This window comes from Ahaetulla prasina, chromosome 1 (genome assembly GCF_028640845.1).
Source record: "Ahaetulla prasina isolate Xishuangbanna chromosome 1, ASM2864084v1, whole genome shotgun sequence".
In the NCBI taxonomy this organism is placed as follows: Eukaryota; Metazoa; Chordata; class Lepidosauria; order Squamata; family Colubridae; genus Ahaetulla; species Ahaetulla prasina.
The window spans coordinates 308271008-308287316 of record NC_080539.1 but is presented as its reverse complement, the minus strand read 5'-3'; the positions used below and the strand labels follow the sequence as shown (position 1 = coordinate 308287316).

General features: G+C 36.5%; 1 protein-coding gene across 1 annotated transcript in view; it reads left to right on the top strand.

The window, feature by feature from the left end:
* The window catches only part of RYR3 (ryanodine receptor 3), a 343388-nt gene that overhangs the window by 59652 nt on the left and 267427 nt on the right, over positions 1 to 16309 (top strand). The window contains exon 2 of the mRNA XM_058162131.1: positions 469 to 588. Within this exon, the coding sequence (XP_058018114.1) occupies positions 469 to 588 (120 nt within the window). The remainder of the gene's footprint in view (positions 1 to 468; positions 589 to 16309) is intronic.

Below are 16309 nucleotides of genomic sequence, written 5' to 3'. Positions count from 1 at the left end.
TTGTTGTTGTTAGAGATCCAGTGAAGGACAAAAATGATGAAATAGGGCAGGGGTCTCCAAACTTGGTCCCTTTAAGACTTGTGGACTTCAACTCCCAGAGTCCCTCAGCCAGCAAAGCTGGCTGAGGAACTCTGGGAGTTGAAGTCCACAAGTCTTAAAGGGACCAAGGTTGGAGACCCCTGAAATAGGGAACTTCAGTCCATGATGTAGACTGAATTCAGATTTAAATTGAGGTGAGGTGGAAAAAAGAAAGGGAACTACATCAAACACCTGAATTTTTGGACGACATAGAGTAAACACACCTCTCCTCATAACAATGTGAAAACGTAACTGAAATTTCATATAGTTTTATGTCAAAAATGTATTCAGTACATTGCCAGGTTTATGTTTGGAAATTTCATTTCATTTCCCATCTAAATCTTGCAAATATTTCCTATTTGTTCACATGCTTCTTGTATCTCATGACAGGATGATGAAGCTGTACTTCAGTGTGTAGCCAACATTCATAAAGAACAGCGCAAGTTCTGCCTGGCTGCTGAGGGGCTTGGAAATCGCCTCTGCTTTTTGGAACCAACCTCAGAAGCTAAAGTAAGATTCCTTTCTTACTATTCTTATTAGCTGCCCAGAATCACATTGGGAAAGTGGGCAATTGTCTAAATCAATGTAAATAAATAAATAACAATTAATCTATAAATGGTTTGCATTGCACTTCCTGTAGGAGGTGTATATCATGCAAAATCCTGAGTTGTTTTGCTGTGATGTTCTCACAAAAATTAAGGCTTTGTTTGACAGCTGATTTTGCAATTCAAGAATGGAAGTTTCATTAATTTTCAAGAAGGAAAAACTATCCTTTGAGCTACATGGAAATTTATAAGGAAAGTGTCCTTGGAACTCTACAAGGAAAACTATTCTTGGAATTGGGGTGGGGGTAGGGAATCAAATCACAATTTGTGATATCCATAGTAATATTATACAACAGTCAGTAATTGATGTCTTCTTGCTGAATTAATACCATGTTCTTCAGCCTGTTAGATGTAAATAAATAATCGTAGGATTTGTATATTATATTTCTTTACTATTCCATATTAAAAAGAAGATACCAATGACAAGAGTTATTTTTCCAGGTTAGCTTCATGGCATAGATAAAAAACAGATTTTTAGTACCAAAGTGAACGATTTATATCAAGTATCCTTTCATTTCTCAAATAATAAAGTTTAATCACAAATTAATAATTAATGTTGTATCAAATAAATGTTTTATTCTTTTGTATTTGCTTTTCTTAGTCCACTGAATTGTTTTTGCCAAAGATAAAATCTTTTAAAAATCACTGACTTAAAGCTTAGCTTCAGTAATAGCTGACTCAGTATATAAGAAATGCTGCAATCTAATTGAAGTCATCTATGATGCAGCATAAGAAACAGAGACAGTAAGAAAGGATTTAGAACGATGAAAAAGGCCTGGTGTTAAATTAATATATTAATCAATCATTTTCCAAGTGATATGGAACTTCTTGGTTGATCTTCTCCAATCTGATCTCCTTCAGATATATTGGATATCAGTCTTTGTCTTTTGTTGCCAAAATGGCCAAATGCCATATCTGGAGGGCACTAGTAAGAAAGGCCGTTTTTTGCCTCTAAGAAAGTTATCTCTGAAAACTGTACTAATCTGACTTTGGCTTGCAGAAGTGTTGGCAATGCAGATATAGCAACTTGCAGAGTCTGACAACAATTCCTAGGGACAGAAGCTATCAATGTAAGAACAAAAGGTGGTTTGGTCATATTACAAAGAATGACAGGGGAGCAAATTGCACAACAACTATGTAAGGAAAGAATGAACAGGTCAAGGGGAAGGGGAAGCCAGTACACTAGTGGTTAGATTGAATTAATGACATTCTCAAAAAGAATAATGTGAGTCAAACAAAAAGCAATATAGCGAGTAGTGTACAGATGAGGTAGAAACAAGCATGGTTTGCAAGGACAGAGGGGCATAGTGAACAATATTAATATAAACCAAATTTAGCTGTATTTTTTGTTTTCAACCACCTGCCTTAATTTATTTGGCCTGGCTTTTCATCTTCCTTTTCTGTGTTTTGCATGATGTTGCTTGACCAGAGAAAGCAACTTTGTCTATGTACATTTATTTCTTATTTTCAATTATAAATACTGAAGTAGAGGTTCCTTGGACCTCAGTTAGGAATCCAACTTTCCTCCAGTTATTCTATGAACAAATTCAGGGAACATGGGAATTAGAGTCTTCTCAAAGCCACTGTCAAAAAGCTTGTTTGTATTAGCAAGAAAATGTATCCTGTCTTCATGCGAAACCTCTCTAGCTGCTTAGCTTATTTTCCCTGTAATGAAAATAAAACTAGTACTTACAAGTTGGTAACTGTGACTTTATTAAAAATGGAAGACAGTTTTCACATGCATAAAAGGTAAAGGTTTATATTTCATAGAAACCTGCAACTCATCTAAAAATGGTCTATGTCTATGCCTTAATAACAGTCTTATTCTTGAATTCTGTGAAATGAAATTCAGCAGTGAATTTATGCTAGTTTATTAAATTAAACAAATATGAAATCTTTGTGGCTGCCTTACAGATGTAGTATGACTTTAAATAATAATGAATTTATTATTGTTTACAGACAGATAATATCTATGTTATTTTTACACTTCTAAATTGCTTTGTTGTTGGCTCCGTGTGTCCCATGATTCAAATTGCATGAAAAGTGGAATTTATATTTGAAAAGTTTCTTTTCTAAATATAATCTGCTTTTTATTACAATCATGTCCTTTTTCCAGTGGTGAAATCCAACGTTTTTTACTACCAGTTCTGTGGCCGTGGCTTGTAGAGAGTGGTGGGGGAAGGATACTGCAAAATCTCCATTCCCTCCCCACTCTTGGGCCAGCCAGAGGAAGTATTTGCTGATTCTCTGAACTACGCAAAAGTTCTGCTACCGATTCTCCGAACTGCCCAAAATTTCCACTACCGGTTCTCCAAAACCTGTCAGAACCTGCTGGATTTCACCCCTGCCTTTTTCCTATAAATGAAAATGAAACCATTTAATTTAAATTTATCCAGTTCACTCAAGAATACTATATAAATAATCAAGGGAAATTCCTTCTAAGACAGAACCATGTTTATCACTAAATTGCTGCTCTTTATTAATATATAAATCTATTTAAATAAATTAAGTTAAAGTACTTGAGGCAAAGCAAATTTGGATTATTATGTTGTTGCTTTGCATCAGTGTTATGATGGCACTGTTTGTAATACAAAAAGATGGTTTGTGGGTATATCAAGTGAGGGTCTTTTAATGGGTCTTGTGATGGGTCAGGTGTGAGTCATCAGTAGGAGTCAGGTGAGGGTCATTGGGAGGTGAAGTGCTGGTTGGGGGTGCTTATGTGGGTTGGTTGAAGAGTGATGCTGTCTCTGGTTAGCTGTGCGGTTGATTTGGCTTCTAAGGGGTCTGTAGGCTGGTTGTAGGTCAATGTGTCTATTGATGGAATTGTGGAGTGCCAGGCTTTGATGAACTCACAAGCGTGGTGGGTGGTAGCATGGCTGATGATTTTTATGTTGCTCCAATCAAACTGGTGCTGTTTGGTGTTGGTGTGGGTAGAGATTAAACATTTGGGATCGTGGCATTTCACTGCCAGCTGGTGTTTGTGGATCCTGGCTTTTAATTGTTTATCCCATATAGAGTTGGTTGCAATTGTTACGGTTCATTGTAGATTACATTGTTTATTTCAAATGACATTTGTTGCAGTGGAGTACAGTGCAGGAAATAGGGCAATCTAGCTCCATAATTCAATGCCCTACCTCTAATATTTATTTTTACTAAATCAGTTAAGGCAATAAATATGATGCCTTTATATAATATTGTACAACATTCCTGTATCAACAGCTGAAACTGGAAATTAGTTTAAATAAGCCTTTAAAGCCCTCATTTTTAAAATCGCATTACTTAATAGGATAAAGTTAAGTAAAATCACATTTCTTAATAGCATAAATCTCCACCTAGATTCCTATTGGAATCTAAATGGAGATTGCTTCTGGCCAAATTATGCCCCTGTGTGTGTCTGTGTGTGTCTGTTTGTGTGAGTGTGTCTGCATGTATGTTCATCATATGACTTGGATATCTACCCTATCTGCACATGGTAATTTTATAATTATATTTATGGTCTCTTTCTAATTTTAATGGCCACCACTGAGACTGATCTTAGCACTTTGAAAGCATGTTGACTTCAGTGGCATAGTTAGGCATATACTTAAATTATATTAAAATCAATGACATTTAGAGGATGTTGCTGCCAATAGAATTGTAGTTACAATTCATTCTAATTAATTCACAGATAGCAGAATAATTAATCTGCCAAAATATATTTTATCAAAATGTTTGTTCCCAACCTGAAGTAATTTTCCTGGTGATTTTGATAATAATCACTATGCATTGATGGTATGTAATATGTTCAGCGTTCCATTTTATGCACTGGCAAAACTCTGTTTTTAGCGATCATTACACTGGAAGGAGATGTAAATACATTTTTATTGTGTTTCTGTCACATGCCACTACATATTTGATTTCCTGAAACAGTTCTAATACAAGTCTATGGAGATTCTCAGTCATCCAGGTCATGGTTGTCCCAAAGGTGCTTTTTCAAGAAGCAATGGGACTTTCTGGTTTTTCCAGTTGCCTCTTGAAAAAGCACCTTTGGGATAGTTCTAATACATTTTTTTTTTGTTATCTGTATTATTTTGTTTCTTAAGAACTCTGAGAGGAATGCAATTAGAATATGTTCTACCAATAAAGGAGAATATTTGTAGCTCAGGGTTGAAAGGCTCTCTGAGGTTGCTTATTTTCTTGCAAATGTTTCATTACCCAAACTAGGTAATATTATCAGTGCTAAAACCAATTAAAGCCCTTCAAAACATCATAAGCAAACCAAAAATCCCACCAACCACAGAAGAAAAAATAAGAGTCACCTACAACATATAATGTAAGAACTGCAACAATTACTACGTAGGACAAACAGGCAGAAGATTGGCAGAATGCATCCATGAAAACCAATTAGCAGTCAGAAGTCATGATAAAAATTCTTTAATTTCACAACATATAGACAGATTTAATCACAGTTTCAATAGGGAAAATGTGACAATCCTAGAGCAGGCCAAGTCCAAAAACATCAGGGAATTTTTTCGAAGCCTGGCACTCTGACAAATTAGCCATCAATAGACACATAGACATTAACAACATCTATAGAATCTAAGGGACGCGGTGGCTCAGGGGCTAGGATGTTGAGCTTGTTGATAGAAAGGTCGGCAGCTCAGCAGTTCGAATCCCTAGTGCTGCCGTGTAACGGGGTGACCTCCTGTTACTTGTCCCAGCTTCTGCCAACCTAGCAGTTTCGAAAGCATGTAAAAATGCAAGTAGAAAAAATAGAAACCACCTTTGGTGGGAAGGTAAAAGCGTTCTGTGCGCCCTTGGCGTTGAGTCATACCGGCCACATGACCACGGAGTCGTCTTCGGACAGCGCTGGCTCTTCAGCTTTGAAACGGAGATGAGCACCGCCCCCTAGAGTCGGCAACGACTAGCACATATGTGTGAGGGAACCTTTACCTTTACCTTTATAGACTATGCAAAAGAGGCAATCAACCAGCCCAAAAGAGAAAAGGATTCCAGCACCTCCCCACCAGTAATCAGCAGTATAAGGAACTTCAAAGCCTTCAATCTTCCTTCTTATGTTTTCTGTAATTTTAAATGTTATTAACCTTGTAAATTATTTCTGAAGATTTATTTTTCATGACAATTGAAAGAAGCATTACTATTCAAATTTGGTGAAAACAACAGGAGCTGAATGATCAGAAGGATGAAATGCAAATTAGAAAGCAAATATGACACTGTTTTAATAGACAAAATGTGTAAATGTGACAAATTATCCAAAATATCCTAAAATTAGTCATTATGAACAACTTTCTGAAACCCTTTGGAAATGTTTCTCAACCCTGGCAACTTTAAGATTTCTGCCTGGCTGGGTAATTCTAGAAGTTGAAGTCCACATATCTTAAAATTGCCAAAGATGAGAAACACTGTTCTTAGAAGGATGTTTTCACATCTTTATTTATTTTTTTATTTTATTTTGTCACACAGTATATATAAGCATAAGCATGAAATAATTATACAATATATAAGCATATATATAAGTATGAGTATGTAATAACTATATTAATTGGATATACCAAAGGAAACAATAGGACAGGAACGCTTGTGCTCTTATACAACATCCTCTGTTGGCAGATTGTTCTAACTTTTCTTTGAAGAAGGAATATTCCTTTCATCTAAATGTATGCTATTAGAATTGAAACAGAATCCCTTTAAATGTGATTTTTTTTTTTTGAGATTGGGTGATCACAAATGAGGGCTGGAAAGTGGATAGAAACATAGAGTGAATCCCATACACTATCTATTCTAACTTCTTATCTTTTGTTCCTGTCACCTCCATTCACATCTATTCCAGAAAATATCTTTGGATAACCAACACAAATCTTTTTTAAAAAGATGGGGATGGCGAGGAGAGAAAAAAATAGAAAATTCTTTATCTCACAGAAAACAAATTTTATTTTTTCTTAATTAAAAATTTAAGAATTTAAAGCTTATTTCCAATTTTAAATTGCATGCTTAGCTATGTATTATTTGATAGTCTTGAAACAGTTTTTTTTAAAAAAATTAAACAGTTTTAAAAATAAAAACACTTGCTGCTCTTTGAAGTGATAGTAACTGAGCTCCAGTTTAATTACGCTCTAATCATCTCTCGAGGAATCCTTGCATCTAAGATCAAGTTTGCCTGATCAGATATCCTCTGTCACTATACCTTTCATCTGTCCTTACGAAAACTTCTTAGTGTAAAAGAAAATGCTTAACTTCTTTAAATATTGGGTGTTTCATTAAAAGTAATAGAGATATATTGATTAATTTATCAAAAAACTAAAAAAAAAATATCCTAAGCATATATGAGTAGGAAAATGTGTACAGTTTCAATCATTTTACTCTGATTTCTTTCCCATCTGAGGAATTGATGAAAATTCTGGACAGCATCATTCAGTGATTTTTTTTCCTGGCAGACCAGCTGTTTGATTCCTTGCTTCTTCTGGTAGTTCTAATTAAAATACAGGTAACCCTAGACTTAAAACTGCAATGGTTCACTTAATAATTGTGGCAAGATAGGTTAAAATACCTGAAATCCATCACGGATCCGCTGTTAGACCCCTTGCAATTTGCATACCGAGCAAATAGATCAACAGATGATGCTGTTAATATGGCTCTGCACTACATCCTACAACATCTTGAGTCTCCAAAGACCTATGCAAGGGTCCTTTTTGTAGACTTTAGTTCAGCATTCAATACCATCATTCCAGACATTCTTCTAACTAAGCTAAACCAGCTACAGGTACCGGAACAGACTTGTAAGTGGATCACAAGCTTCCTAACAAACAGGAAGCAGCAGGTGAAGCTAAGCAAGATCACATCAAATACCTGTACAATTAGCACAGGGGCCCCCCAAGGCTGTGTGCTCTCCCCACTTCTCTTCTCTCTGTATACCAATGACTGCATCTCCAATGATCCATTTGTTAAGCTACTGAAGTTCGCAGATGACACAACAGTGATTGGTCTCATTCGAGACAATGACGACTCCGCATATAGACGAGAGGTCGAACGACTAGCCTTGTGGTGCAACCAAAACAATCTGGAACTGAACACACAAAACCGTAGAAATGGTGGTAGACTTTAGGAAAAACCCTTCCATACTTCCACCTCTCACAATACTTGACAACACAGTATCAACAGTAGAAACCTTCAAATTTCTGGGTTCTATCATATCGCAAGATCTCAAATGGACAGCTAACATCAAAACATCATTAAAAAGGACAACAAAGAATGTTCTTTCTGCGCCAACTCAGTAAGCTCAAACTGCCCAAGGAGCTGCTGATCCAATTCTACAGAGGAATTATTGAGTCTGTCATTTGCACCTCTATAACTGTCTGGTTCGGTTCTGCAACCCAACAAGAAAAACACAGACTTCAGAGGATAATTAGAACTGCAGAAAAAATAATTGCTACCAACTTGCCTTCCATTGAGGACCTGTATACTGCACGAATCAAGAAGAGGGCCGTGAAAATATTTGCAGATCCCTCGCATCCTGGACATAAACTGTTTCAACTCCTACCCTCAAAACGACGCTATAGAGCACTGCACACCAGAACAACTAGACACAAGAACAGTTTTTTCCCGAAGGCCATCACTCTGCTAAACAAATAATTCCCTCAACACTGTCAGACTATTTACTGAATCTGCACTACTATTAATCGTTTCATAGTTCCCATCACCAATCTCTTTCCACTTATGACTGTATGACTATAACTTGTTGCTGGCAATCCTTATGATTTATATTGCTATATTGATCATCAATTGTGTTGTAAATGTTGTACCTTGATGAACGTATCTTTTCTTTTATGTACACTGAGAGCATATGCACCAAAACAAATTCCTTGTGTGTCCAATCACACTTGGCCAATAAAAAATTCTATTCTATTCTATTCTATTCTAAAAAAAGGGGCAGAACTCATTTAACAACCATCTTGCTTAGCAATGGAAATTTTGGGATTAATTGTGGTCATAAATAGAGGACTATTTATATTTCCTAGTATTTTCCCTCCCAATGGACATCATTCTCATTTAAAAGATTCAGTCTGTGTTTAAATTTTTATTCATTTGATCTCTGAACACTTCTTTTAGTGTTCATAATCTGAACACTGCCATCCACAGTAAGTTTTTGGTGGGGTGATTTGGTTTAGTGGAGATCTTTAAATCCCAGAGTTAGAAGGATGTGAAAGCAGAATGAGAGATGGCTGTCCCTGTTGCTTTGCAGAACTGAAACATCTACAGACTATTTTCCCTTAATTTCTCATTACTGTCCCTCAGTATTGGAAATGTTCCTTCTCTACATTTTTTGAAAGTGTTTGGGCCATTTGGGATGGGGTGATATATAATTAGCTCTCACATAATTATTGCTGTTTTAAGAACTAACTACTGTGTAGGTAGGGTGGAGTAAGCCTCACTGAATCTGTATGAATTGCTGTTCAGAATGTGAAGGAAATAGTGAAGCGAGAGCTTTTCATTGCAGTTATGAAATTGTTCTGCTATGGATTGACTGTGAAATGTCTATGGAGACTTTCAGTCATCCAGGTCATGGTTGTCCCAAAGGTGCTTTTTCAAAAGGAAACTAGACTTCATTTTTCCTTGAAAGCATTTCATTTCTCATCTAAGAAGCAGAACTGAAGAAGCTTCTTGGATGAAAAGCGAAACATCTTCAAGGAAAAACAAAGTCCAGTAGTCTTTTGAAAAATCACTTTTGGGACATGATCTGTCAAGCACAAATGCTTAAAGCCCCTTTCTGATACCACTATACAAAGCCTTACAGTGCAAATTATGGGTCTAATTTGATATTATGGTCTAGTTTGTTCTTTAATGTAAGGTTGCAAACAGTCTACTATGAACTGGATTTAGCCACTCTAGCTCTTGTTTCAACTCTAGTTGAAACTTAGAGGGTTGTTTTTTTTTGAAGGACAATTGATGGAATGGGCAGAGTCCCAAGTTCTGAAGACAAATTGGAAGCTGATGTTTGTTATCTCATCTTCTTTATAGCTTCTTGCAGAGAAAGCTATCAGTAGACACCTCAGTTCTGTTTGGGAATGCTGCCAAAAGTTGCAAGGGTATGCAAGTATAAGCCCAAGTAAAAAGGACACACAAATATAATGGAACCAGCAGCAGTTTCTAAATAGAAGAACAAGATAGGGTAGGAGGGAAGAAAACAGAATATTTCTGTGGGCGTTTATATATTGGAGCACTTGTCAACACTGACCGAAAAGGGTAAAGTTTGAGAGCCATGAATGTAAAAAAATGAGAAACAAAATCAGTTAATGCCCACTTTAAAAAAAAATGCAGTGACTGGAATAACACATGGCGTTAACATATAATGTGGTTGGTTTAGTTGAGTGTTCTAATGTGTGGATTCAGCTGAAATTTTGGAAAAAATGGTTTTCGGAGATAACTTTATTAAATGGGTAAAATCAATATATATTCACATACAGCACAATTTATAGTTAATAGTCCATTCACTGAACCCTGTAAAATAATCTAGAAAAGGACAAGACAAGGTTTTATCCTTTTTCCACTGCTGTTTATTTTGGCTCCGAAAGTTTTTAATGGAGATATAAGACAAGATGAGAGAATAATTGTGATGAAGGTGAAAAGTAGATAAACTAAGGACATTTGCAGATGGTTTGTTTTTAATAGTGGAAAAAGCTGAAGGAATTTGGTATACTAGCTGGGTTTCAAATTAATAGAGAGAAAATTAAAATGTTAAAAATATGAGCATGGGAATTCAAGAAGAACTGATTGGAAAAACTTGTTTTCAGATTGAGAAAAAAAGTAAAATACCTGGGTAGTACTATGTCTAACATGAATTGTATGTTATTTCAGAATATTTATATTAAAGTACAGAATGAAATTAAGAAGTTTTAAGATGGGAAAAGTTGCACTTACTATTGCAAGAATTTCTATGATAAAAATGAGTGTATTATTTAGAATGATACTTCTGCACCTTCTAGATTGGCAAAAATATATCCAAATGTAAACACCAATTGTTGGAAATGTGGACAAATGCAAGGTACCTTCTTTCATATATGGTGGTCATGCTCCAAAACAAAAAAATACTGGATGAAAGTACATGGTTGGATACAGGAAGTAACTGGCATCCAGATAGAATACACATCAGAGCTGTTTCTTTTAGGAATGATGAAAACAAAATATGAAAAAAAATCAAAAGCATATATCATTTTACATATGACAACGGTGGCAAGATTGGCATTTGCGCAATGTTGGAGAAGCTCAAATACATCCTCTGAAGAGTTAATACTTAGAAAAATATTAGATTGCGCCGAGATGGACAAAATGACACTTGAACTGAAAGGACAGATGGATTCAGATTTTTATGTAATATGGGAGAAATGGTATAATTCGGTCGAAAAAAGGAAAAAAGGAAAAATAACAGATAGTAGAATTAGTAAGAATTAGAAATTCAAATTAGAATTAGTAATATAATTTAGTAAAATTATATAGAGTATAGGAGAACACTAATGGGATGATATGTAAATGGTCACAGTCATATGCAAGAGTTGAATGTAAATTGTTTAATTGTTAAAATTTAATAAAATTTATAATTAGAATGATACTTCTGTTTCAAACAATATCAGTTTTAAAAAATCATGTACCTTTTAAAAAATGGCTTATCTAAATTTGTATAGTTGGATAAGAAGCCAAGGATTAAATATAAACTTCTGCAGGGTGCAAAAGATGTGTGGGCAGCTTATATACAGACTTACAGTTGTATGTGCTGCCTATTGTTTAGTTTAGATGAAAGAATGGATCTTGTTAAGAAATAAGGGTATGTTAGAATTGGAATATCATAACTTCAAGTTTAGTTGGCATGGGTTCTTATGTTATAATAAAGTTAATGTGGATTTAAAATTACGTATGTGAAAATGCCATATTGAGAATATGGAATAAATACAAGCATGGGTTATAGCTGAAGATATCTTTATTGACTTCAACACGGGAAACATTTTGCAGAAGAGAAGCAGCATATAGAGGTCGTCATATCAATAAGTCATACCAATTAAGTCATATCAAGACTTGTTAACACAAGAAAATATAAGAGAATGAGAAAAATAAGATAAAAGTCAAGAGCACAATTAACTGTAGAAGAAGATAATATTCAATTGTTAATAAGACACAGTTAAAAGAAAATTATAATATGAATAAAAAACAATGGAATTGAAAAACAATAGAACTTGAAATTCTGTACAAATAATGAATGTGTAGCAGAGATGGTTGCTACCGCTTCACACTGGATCGGGTGAACTGGTGGCGGCAGCGGGAGGGTCCAGCCACCACCCGGATGCTTCTTCGCATACGCAGAAGGCATGCGCACGAGCAAACCAGTAGCGATGGGATTTGGAATCCGCCCCTGATGTTTAGTAACAAAAAGGTATAAATGCTTGTGAAGATTTGAAACAGAAGAACAGATTAAAGACTACATGACAAAATCGGCTATTAACTTTGGCTATAACATTGAGAGAGACACTTGAGAGAGAATGTGGGTAATTGCTATTAAATTATTTTGTGTCATAATTTAGAGGATTTTTTTCAAACTGATTCATCATTGGTATGATACCAGAGAAATTATCAAAAATATGCAAAGGTATTTCAAACCAGAGCTGAAAATGTGAAAGGTATTTACAATGCATCATGGATTTGTGAGAAAACTAAGACATTTACACAATGATGTAAAGGATCTTAGTTAATATTGCAAAGAAATCAGAATTATTTTTATTGGGACTTTGTTGTTGTTAGTTGCGAAGTCGTGTCCGACCCATCGCGACCCCATGGACACTGTTCCTCCAGGCCTTCCTATCCTCTACCATCCTCTGGAGTCCATTTAAGCTCATGCCTACTGCTTCAATGACTCCATCCAGCCACCTCATTCTCTGTCGTCCCTTTCTTCTTTTGGCCTCAATCTTTCCCAGCATTAGGCTCTTCTCCAGTGAGTCCTTCCTTCTCATTAGGTGACCAAAGTATTTCAGTTTCATATTCAGGATCTGGCCTTCTAAAGAGCAGTCAGGATTGATCTCCTCTAGGACTGACTTGTTTGTTCGCCTTGCAGTTCAAGGGACTCGCAGGAGTCTTCTCCAGCACCAGAGTTCAAAGGCTTCAATTTTTTGGCTCTCAGCCTTTCTTATGGTCCAACTTTCACAGCCATACATTGCAACTGGGAAAACCATAGCCTTGACTATACGAACTTTTGTTGGCAGGGTGATGTCTTCGCTTTTTAGTACGCTGTCTAAATTTGCCATAGCTTTCCTCCCCAGAAGCAAGCTTCTTTTAATTTCTTGGCTGCAGTCCCCATCTGCGGTGATCTTGGAACCCAAGAAAATAAAATCTGTCACTGCCTCCATTTCTTACCCTTCTATCTGCCAGGAACTGAGAGAGTCGGATGCCATGATCTTAGTTTTCTTAATGTTGAGTTTCAAGCCAACTTTTGCACTCTCCTCCTTCATCCGCATCAAGAGGCTTTTTAGTTCCTCTTCACTTTCTGCCATTAGAGTGGTATCATCTGCATATCTGAGGTTGTTGATATTTCTCCCGGCAATCTTAATTCCAACTTTTGATTCATCCAGCCCCGTTTTTCTCATGATCTGCTCTGCATATAAGTTAAATAGGCAGGACGATAGTATACAGCCATGCCAAACTCCTTTCCCAATTTTGAACCAATCAGTGGTTCCGTGACCAGTTCTCACTGTTGCTTCTTGACCCACATACAGGTTTCTCAAGAGACAAATAAGATGGTCTGGTACGCCCATCTCTTTAAGAACTTGCCAAAATTTGTTGTGATCCACACAATCAAAGGCTTTAGCATAGTCAATGAAGCAGAAGTAGATGTTTTTCTGGAACTCCCTAGCTGTTGTGTCCCCCCCAACCACAACCAAGAAGACACGCGAGCTGACTATATTTGCCAGCAACTTATTCCTATGACAGATATCAGTTCTGGCAACATACCTGCGATTGCCTGCCAAGTTCTCTTATCTCCTCAGAAGCCAGCGTAACTGCAGTTTGTTGCTGGAGCAACCAAGAGTTCAGAAATAAACAGAAATCCAGAAGCCAAATTCTTAGTCTCGAAATATTGCAGCCAAAGTTTCCAAGAATCAGTTTTTGTCTATCACAAGAAGCTATAGAGCAGCTCCTCCTGCTTTTATACCCTGTGGGGTGTGGCTCTGTGACTCAGCACTCTCTAGGCCTGCCCCACCCCTTCTTTTGTTGTTCCTGCCTCTCCTTTTTACGATGCCTGGGATTTAACCAGGACTGATTGTCAGCAGTTGGGTCTTGAGGCGTTGCCTGGGAGGGGGAAAATGCGGGAGAAAGAGGCCTCATCATCTCCTCCACCTGGCCTGCCTCTGGAACCTGGAGCAGAGCCAGAGAGGAAGATCCTGCAGAGGGAAGCCCTGCCAGCTCTTTCCCCTCACTCTCTGAGTCACTCTCTGCCAAGAGGCCAGGCTCGGGAGCTGAAGACACAACACTAGCTTTCTCCACTATCCAGTGTATGTTGGCAATTTGATCTCTAGTTCCTCTGCCTCTTCGAAATCCTGCCTTACTTCTGGTAGTTCTCGATCCACATACTGCTGGAGCCTAGCTTGTAGGATTTTAAGCATAACCTTACTAGCATGTGAAATGAGTACAATGGTGCGATAGTTTATTGGGACTTATGGACAATAAATTAGAAAAAAACTCAGTAGGTTGATTTTCTCATTGATGGAAGAATAATAAAATACCCACAGTAAAGAAATGGATTGTGAAAATGTCAAAATCTGCAGAGATAGCAAAACAATTTAGAAGCTGACAGTAAAATCTCAAGTTGTGCTTACAAGTTTTCTCTCTTACCAACCATGTTGCTTAGTGACAGAATTGCTAGTCCCATTTGTGATCATTAAGGGAAGACTAGTGGCTCTCACATATAGGATTACAGCTTTGAAATAGATTTGTTCTAAATGTCTGTTTCACTTTTATCTGAAAAATTAAACAGAAACGTTGTGATTGTTTAACCTGTTTATAGTCATTTATATTATTTACAATAATGTATTTTAGCAGTGACAGATAGTCCTAGGAAGGCCTAAAAATTAGATATGTGTTAGATAACTAATTGAAGTAGAAAATGATATTAACAGTAGACCATATAACAAGGTCAAAATAAATCTTACCTGTTGTTTTCTGGGTTTTCCCACTAATTATTTTGTTCCCCAAAATATCACAATTAAATTAAATTAAAACAAAGAACATGATGCTATAAATAAAGCTGGGAAATTAAAGGTTATAGCCAAGCATAGAGATTTAAGAATAATTATTTCACAAATTAGTAATAAACTTAACAGGCCCAAATCACTTGGAAATTATTTTGCAATAATATGTAATCTCATTTCCCAGGCTTATTAAAATACTTTAATTAATCTGATTGTCATATGATTCATATATTGTACAGAACAGCTTTACAAAATGGAAGATAGATAAATACTATAATTTTAATGTCTGTTAAAAAAAAATTATCATTCACAAGAAAACTTGTTCATATTATTCCCCAGAGTTATTGTGCCTGGTATCTGATAACGGATGGCAGATTTGCATTGGCTGGATAACTGAGACATGGATGGCTAGATTAACCTTTTTGTAACTTCCAATATTATTTTATTATCAAATTATTTTATATGGAGAACTGATTTTCCTGATTGCTTATTTCTTTATTATTTCCAAACATGTCTTTCTTAAAATATTAACTTTAACGTTCCTTCTGCAATCTCCTTGAAAAGTTTAATGCTGAACATTTAGACTTTAGTTCAGCATTCAATACCATCATTCCAGACATTCTCCTAACTAAGCTAAACCAGCTACAGGTACCGGAACAGGCTTGTAAGTGGATCACAAGCTTCCTAACAAACAGGAAGTAGCAGGTGAAGCTAAGCAAGATCACATCAAATACCTGTACAATTAGCACAGGGGCCCCCCAAGGCTGTGTGCTCTCCCCACTTCTCTTCTCTCTGTATACCAATGACTGCATCTCCAATGATCCATCAGTTAAGCTACTGAAGTTCGCAGATGACACAACAGTGATTGGTCTCATTCGAGACAATGACGAATCCGCATATAGACGAGAGGTCAAACGACTAGCCTTGTGGTGCAACCAAAACAATCTGGAACTGAACACACTCAAAACCGTAGAAATGGTGGTAGACTTTAGGAAAAACCCTTCCATACTTCCACCTCTCACAATACTTGACAACACAGTATCAACAGTAGAAACCTTCAAATTTCTGGGTTCTATCATATCGCAAGATCTCAAATGGACAGCTAACATCAAAACATCATTAAAAAAGGACAACAAAGAATGTTCTTTCTGCGCCAACTCAGTAAGCTCAAACTGCCCAAGGAGCTGCTGATCCAATTCTACAGAGGAATTATTGAGTCTGTCATTTGCACCTCTATAACTGTCTGGTTCGGTTCTGCAACCCAACAAGAAAAACACAGACTTCAGAGGATAATTAGAACTGCAGAAAAAATAATTGCTACCAACTTGCCTTCCATTGAGGACCTGTATACTGCACGAATCAAGAAGAGGGCCGTGAAAATATTTGCAGATCCCTCACATCCAG